The sequence below is a fragment of the Silene latifolia genome, chromosome 8 (genome assembly GCF_048544455.1).
Source record: "Silene latifolia isolate original U9 population chromosome 8, ASM4854445v1, whole genome shotgun sequence".
In the NCBI taxonomy this organism is placed as follows: domain Eukaryota; kingdom Viridiplantae; phylum Streptophyta; class Magnoliopsida; order Caryophyllales; family Caryophyllaceae; genus Silene; species Silene latifolia.
In genome coordinates, this window is record NC_133533.1 from 19,228,718 (window position 1) to 19,236,339 (window position 7,622).

The following is a 7,622-nucleotide window of genomic DNA, read 5'->3' on the forward strand; positions in this document are numbered from 1 at the left end:
AGCAGACACTATTAACAACATTGTTTCAAAATGGTGACAAGTTTGTGGAATTTTGTTGTTATTTTTTATGTGTCTTCACTCATTGAGTAACCATTTATGAGATTTTTGTAGCAAAATTAAATGGTAACAAAGTGGACTGAGTTTGTTGTCATTTTTATGTGTCTTTTAAATGTGTCTTGTAATGTTTTCATTTTTGTTAAAGAGTATGTGTACCTTACATTATTAACAAAAGTGTTGTCAAGTGTGATGTATTTGTGGAGTTGTTTGTATTTGTCTTTAAATGTGCTGAGTTTGTTGTCATTTAAGTTATCATATTAACATGTCGTCGTTTCTATATTCTTCATAGGAAAAAGAAAGAGGTGGATGGCCATGGGTCACCGAGACAGTTATTCAACTTGATTGGTGTGTTGACGGAGTCTCAGAGGAAGGATGTGGAGGAAATGGGCTTTGGTGGCCTGCTAGAGCTAAAAACGCATGCGTTTTACCATCAAATAGTTAATTGGTTGATGCGTAAATATGATCCGAGCTCCCGGATGTTCCTCTTTAACCGGCACGTCCAGTTTGTCCTAACGAGGCACGATGTGTAAGATGCATTCATGTTACCTTGTACTGATAAACAAATAGATGCGAGGACCGATCAGGATGTGGCCAAGGTTTGGCGTGACCATTTCAAGCTGTCCAAACAGGATGAGTTGTCATTTGACGCTGTTAGGCAGGAGATGTTGGCCCTGGCTGATGGAGGACCTCATTTCAAAAAGTTGTTTGTCGTGTTTGCCATGGGGGCATTCTTGGCACCTACTGTGCACAACCGTATTGACTTTCGCCTTGTGAAAGCCGTGGAGGATGTGGATAGCATTGCTACTTGGGATTGGTGTTCGTTGGTGCTACTACGTCTGAACGCAGCCGTCGATTCCTCGAGGACCCACAACACCAAGAACGTCGACGGTTGTCTCATGTTCCTGCAGATGATGTACTTCCACCGCTGCACGTGGTGGGGCGAGCCGGAGAAAACTAGTCTATCCCTTATCCAACATTGGACTTACGAGCGCTTGAAGGAGAGAATGGCCCAAGAGGTGGCAGCCTACGTCCATCATCAGGGATTCGGGATTGGCGTTTGGGAACTTCAGACATATCCCGTATCAAGGCACCAGGCAAAGAGGCTTTACCGTAGGCCAACTGAGAACGAACCAGCTTCAAGGAACCCTCCACTGCGTTTTGTCCAGCTACCGCTACCAGACGGAGTTCCCACAGATGAAGAGTTGCAGGCCACGTTCTACGATGTATGATTCTCTCTACAACTATTGCATGTTTTTTTAACGTATAATTTATAGCTTTCTGATTAATGTTTTTTGGTAAAATGCTAAAATGTGACCATTTATAAACACTGCTAACGTTTTTGCATATTCTATAGGTCCGCGTCCGTAATTGGATGACAACAAGGCGGAATCTTAGTGTGGTAAATGTTATCCACAAGAGCCTGATGCAAGAGTTAGGAGCCCATGACGAGAGTGGTGTGGAACTTTAGTCCAAGTCCAGTGAGATGACTAGTGGAGCTTCAGGCTCGCAGTCGCAAGGGTCGTTCACACAGGCGTTGGCGAATCCAGAGTTTGTTGCTGCCTGGAATGCACTTGGAGAGAAGTTGGACGCCTTGATTGATGTCGAAATGGTTCATCCACCATCTTTTTCACTTGGACTTGATGAGATTGTCGTACCAAGTCAGAGAATGACCCAGACTAACACGCGCAGCAGGGGAAGGAAGGCTACTGCACAGCCTAAGTAGTGATGTTTATGAGATTCAGTTTGTTGTATTTTGGAAGACGAATTATGTAGGGCCTCATTTTGGGTGATGTTTATGGCCTCGTATTTTGGACATGTCCGTTTTCTTAGCTTGTAAATTTGGTGAATAACTTTTATTTTGGAAGTGTAGCATCTCCGTCATAAACAAGCAAAGACGGATTGATGTTGGTTATTAGAATCTGATATGCCAAGTAAGACTTTTGGTAAGAATGTGTGTGGTTATAGTACTTATGATACCATATCCATCAGCAATGGCAACATAAACAGCTGGAAGTTTAATGACATACATGCGTATTTGGTAAAATGTTCACATAGTCTCTTATTATGTTGGCAGTCTCAAGCATACACCCTTTATTACATGTTCATATGTTCTGCCATTATGTTACCACGTAAAAGATGACCACTAATCAGGAGGCCGGCCATCTAATGAAATGAAAGATTAAAGGTCCTATAAAAATACAAAAATTTTACACATTACACCTCCAATTCTGTGACCATATTTTGTTATTATGTTATCAATTAATTTATGGTGACATTTTGGAGAGGAAAAACTTAGATTGGGAATATTTTTCCACTTTGATATATAAACTGCAATACATGCAATACCATTATATTACCACATAAGAAGAGGTCCCAAATTATGCAATAATGGTCACGTGTACATCATTCTCCAATTCTGTGACCATATTTTGCTATTATGTTATCAATTAATTTATGGTGACATTTTGGAGAGGAAAAACTTAGATTGGGAATATTTTTCCACTTTTGATATATATACTGCAATACATGCAATACCATTATATTACCACATAAGAAAAGGTCCCAAATTATGCAATAATGGTCACGTGTACATCATTCTTAACATAATTTTAAAATAAAAAATAAGAGACGACATAGTTATTGCGCCAAAATGATACATAGTAGGTAGGTGTCGGTCTCAAAAGGTGAAACTGTTAGAACAACTCAAGCACTCACAGGAGCCGCGGTACTGGCGTGTAGGAATCAGCATTGAACTGGGCGTTGTCATTGGTTTTCTTCGCTCTTTTCTTCTTACCGAGGGCCCTTTTCTTCCTTTGCCTTCTCCCTTTCGTCGTACATCGAACGGGGTCTAAAACAGCACGGTCTTCAGATGGTTGAGTGTTATGGTCCGCGTCCATAGAAAGGTTTTGAAGTACAGAGGTCACTTCAGCGTTGGCCGTACCATAGAAGTTCTCGACAATTGACCTAGCCTCTTTAACGCTCTGGCTCTTTGTTATCAGATTGTTGACATTTGTAAACATTGAACGTCGCCAATTCACAACCTCGTTTGCAGCGCTTCGGCGTATGTCTGCCGGGAGTAAACAATTCCACACCTCAGTCTTTGCGAACTTTGTCCACCGTCTTCGAATATATGCAGACGGGATTTCCTGGACAGAGTGCATGTGGAGGACCCTAATGATGTGACTGCATAAAACACTCATCACTTGATACTTCCTACAAGTGCATTCAGTTAGGTGGTTCCCGCAATCATAGGTCACGTGATGGGATGATCCCTCGTTGCCGCCAGTGTGGACCCTGTACAATAGGGTAGAATCCTCGGATTGTATAATAGATGCACGGGTACCCATGGCAAGGCCAAACTCTTTCTCAAAAACACGAAACAGATGTAGAGTGTAAATCTGTGAGGCATGTTGCAAGAGGTCCACAAGGGGGAACACGGAGGTCGGGGTCGCTCTAATACAGTTGAATTCTTTCAGCTCCTCCTCTTCTCTCCATCTCCGGACAGTTGTTTCGTATATACCAAAGAATTCGGTAACTGAAGTTGTTTTTGAAACTTGAAAACCCATTGCATGGTTTGTGCTCTCGCTCCTTTGCGAAGATAGAATACCCGCTGAAAAGTACATGTTATTGAACGCAGTGCACCATTTGGTTCGTAGGTTGTAAAGTCAGTTGAACCATGGGTGGTTATCGAGGCCATACTCTGTCATCATAATTCGCCAAGTCGCTTCAAATTCAGTTTCAATAAAGCAACCATTGAGGCATTGGTTGAACATATTCTGGATTGGCCTATCATGCTTCAAAGTTCCAAAGTGAGAGATGGCATTTTGTTGGATATGCCATTGGCATAGCCTATGTCTACTTTGTGGGTACACCTGCTCAACATAGAAAATAGTGTTACCATCTCGAGGGTAGATGTTTATATCTCTGGAATTGATATTAGTGTAAACATAAGTCCTAAATATGGTCAAATGTCTAAACTTTGTGACAATAATTAAACGGTATTACATGTCATCACATATTGGAATTATGTTGACATGTCAAATATCTATTAACCTCAGTTGACATGGTGATATATTACTGACGAAATTGTGACCAAATTTATCCTAAATGTTGACATTACAATTATTACTGACAAAACATAGCCTCAGTGGTCACATATTAAAGGATTGTTGGATCATGTGCGAAATTTAAGAATTGAAACAGAAAATACCGCTTCAAGAACGTTTTTCATTGCTTTGTCTTGGTCGGTGAAAATGGAGACAGGACGGAGATCATCACCCATAGCTTCATTAAACACGTTGAACAACCATTGAAATGATTCTTCTTTCTCGTCCGATAGAAAAGCACACCCAAACATCACATTGGACGAGTGGTTGTTTATACAGACAAAGGCACCGCATATAAGATTGTACCTATTGGTGCGGTACGTTGTGTCAAAGATAAGTACATCATGATACAATCGATAATCCTCCCTCATCATTGAGTCACACCAGAATAGGTGGCATAGCCTCCCTTCTTCGTTGAATTGCACACGGAAGAAGAAACCAGGGTCTTCCGCTTGTCTTTTCGTTAAAAGATTAACAAGTGTCGCTGCATCATCGCCCTCAATCGCTTTACTCTTCAGCCTATGTACAAAGTTAATGTGATCCCTCTTTGTGTGTCCAACAAATGATTCACCTCCCGCTGCAACAGTCGCCACCTTGTATTGAACAGATGGGCGGACTAACGCTTCTGTCAGAGCCCTAATAGTCTCTGCCTCGGCACCGCTTATTCGCCTTTCCGATCGGTGATGCTGCTGCCACTGTGTCGGAGTCAATGCATGGTTGTGAACTGTGATATGTTGCAATACTTCCCACTGCCCATCCTCGTTTAATTGCGACCTTAGGCCAGCTCTGCATTCGCACCGCGTGATTGCGACATTCCTAGATTGGTTAAGAGCAATATGAGGTAAACCATTCCCATGTTTTCATTCACATGAGCACACAAAGTATCTCTCGATTTCAGGTGTGCCAGGCCCGTTTGCTCTATGAGAAGTTGCTTTCCTAATGCTGAAACCAATAGCCTGTGAGTGTTTCAGATACATCTCGTAGATCTCTTCCCATTTATCTGTTGTCCTCCCCGATAGTGACTTGGAATAATCAATACCTAATGAAGTTGACAGGGTCACATTAGATAAGAAAGTATGGCCATTGATCAAATACAAAAGAACAAGTGCATTAAAATGAACTTAGATAGTGAAGTTCAAAGGGTGACATTTGCCCAAAAACTATAGACAGAAATACACTATATTTTGTCAGTTCAAACTGAGAAAGTCAAATTGACAGGGTGACATTAGCCCAAAAGGTATAGACACCAATACAATACTAAAGAACAAGTGCCAACTGAGATAGTCTAATTGACAGGGTGACATTTGCCCATAAGGTATGGACATCAATACATTACTAAATAACAATTGCAAACTGAGATAGTCTAGTTGACAGGGTGACATTTGCCAAACAAATATAGACATGAATACAATACTAAACAACAATTGCAAATTCCATTATCTGTCTTTCTATAGTTGACAAGGTAACATTTGAACTAAAAGTGTAGACCTTTATGAATACCAACATGTGCATTTACATGAACTGCCATAATCTAGTTAAGTGGATCACATGAGAAGGAAAAGTATTGACATGAATAAAATACAACACAACAACTGCATTTTACATTATATGCCTTATTCTAGTTGACAGTTGACATTTGCCCCAAAAGTAAACACCCTTGTGAAAGAAATGTGAACATTCTGTTGTAAGCATTAAAAATGTGTCCTAATTATACATACCTTTACTATTATCCGTAAACCCTCCTTGAATGATGACATAATCATTATCTTCGTCCATCATAGTAACGTCAATTAAGGCTCCATTTTCGTCAGCCATTATTTGCAAGAAGTCCTTTTTGAGATGTTATGAATGTAAATTTTCACAACTGATTTTTAAGACGCATATATAATTTTCAACACAAGCAAGATTTTAATGGGATTTATTTTTTTGGGGTTTCTTAAAAATGTTGAACAATAGACTCATTTGAATGAGAAGGATCACAATTTGGAACTGAAGAAGAAGACGCAGGAGAGTGAAGAAGAAAGTGTAGCATTAATGAGAGAGATATGGAGATATATGACATTAAAGGCAATGAGGACTTATTGCAAATAATTGACAATAAGTGTCATGCAAAGTACACACGTACAAAATGCGATAAATGATCAACAGTGCGTTGTCTATACCATGTTTCCCGACCCGCGAAAAATATGGTATGTAATTGACCCGTCGCAAGTTTGCGACGGGTATTTCCATCATAAGGGAGAATTTGTGAACTAATTAAATCAATTTATTAAAATTGGGGATGTATATGGCGCCGGCGGGATATACAACGGTCATCTCCAACCTGGCAACCTTAAGAAAAAACGCGCTTGAAATTCAAATTAGTTTCCAAAATTGTTGTATGTTAATCACAAATATCCGTTAATTTCATCAAATAATTTCTACCCATCAATCAATCTACTTCATATAATTACCACAATTTCATATACTAAGTTCAACTAATTTACAGTACCACTTCCGTCAACTTGAATTCATAAAAAATTTCCTAAAACATGAAGACAACAACTTGTGATCAGCTGCAACAGAAGAGAACCAGTAAGGGAAAGCAGAAGATCCCGATAACCCGTATCGTCGATAAGAATTCACGCCAAGTTACCTTCTCTAAGCGTCGAAATGGGTTATTCGGTAAGTGTTCACAGCTCTGTTCTCAGTTTCCCAACACTCACTTTGCCGCCATTACTTTTTCTGTCGGTGGGAAACCCTTTTCCGTCGGGTACCCTTCTGTTGATACTGTCGTTAATCGTTTCCTCGACGATACTCGAAAAGATGATAACTTTCGGAACGATGTTGGTGATGGTAATAATAATTGGTGGGAAACCCCCATTGATTATATGAATTTGGAGGATCTGGAGAAATTTAAGGAGGCTCTTGAAGGGCTAAAGACGCAGGTGGCTTCGAGGGTTGGTGAACAATCGACTGAAATCTTCAATCAGGAAAGTTTTGATTTCCCTCATGTAATTAATTGCAATGATTATGAATGCAATTATGCAAGTCCAAGCCCTAAGTTGTCTGATTACTGTCAAGAAATATCAGAAAGTTCCGATGTTGGGGCGATTGATGCTGATTTTGGCAGCCTCTTTGATGTAATTAAGAGTGTTGATTTTGGATGCAACAATGCTATTGCCAGCCCTGTATTCTCTGATAACTGTCCTGAATTATTGGAAAATATCGACTTTGAGGCGGTTGATGCAAGCCATGGTGCCCAACTGTTTGATTTCTTTTCTGAAATTGAAAGTGAAATTGAAAGTATTGATTTTGGATTCAATGCTCAAACTCTTACCCCTCAATTCTGTCATAATTCTCAAGCAAGAAGGCAAAGTTTCAATCTCACTGAAGTACTTAAGAATATTGACGTCGAATGCCAATGATGCAAATTGAAGTTTAATTAGGTAGGTCTTAGTTAGGATTAGTATTGATGAT

The 7,622-nt window shown here is 40.0% G+C and overlaps 2 protein-coding genes across 2 annotated transcripts; one reads left to right on the forward strand and one right to left on the reverse strand.

Annotated features, from left to right (window-relative positions):
• Positions 1-3,722: 3,722 nt before the first annotated feature.
• LOC141594813 (protein FAR1-RELATED SEQUENCE 5-like) lies at positions 3,723-5,978 on the reverse strand. The gene is made up of 4 exons (XM_074414802.1): positions 5,882-5,978; positions 5,040-5,202; positions 4,268-4,949; positions 3,723-3,929 (listed from the first exon to the last, which is right to left on the reverse strand). Exons 1-4 carry the CDS (start codon positions 5,976-5,978, stop codon positions 3,723-3,725), a joined length of 1,149 nt encoding a protein of 382 aa, XP_074270903.1.
• A 485-nt stretch (positions 5,979-6,463) lies between these two features.
• Positions 6,464-7,622, forward strand: LOC141594189 (uncharacterized). Its single transcript, XM_074414356.1, has one exon. It carries the CDS (start codon positions 6,695-6,697, stop codon positions 7,568-7,570), a length of 876 nt encoding a protein of 291 aa, XP_074270457.1. The 5' UTR covers positions 6,464-6,694; the 3' UTR covers positions 7,571-7,622.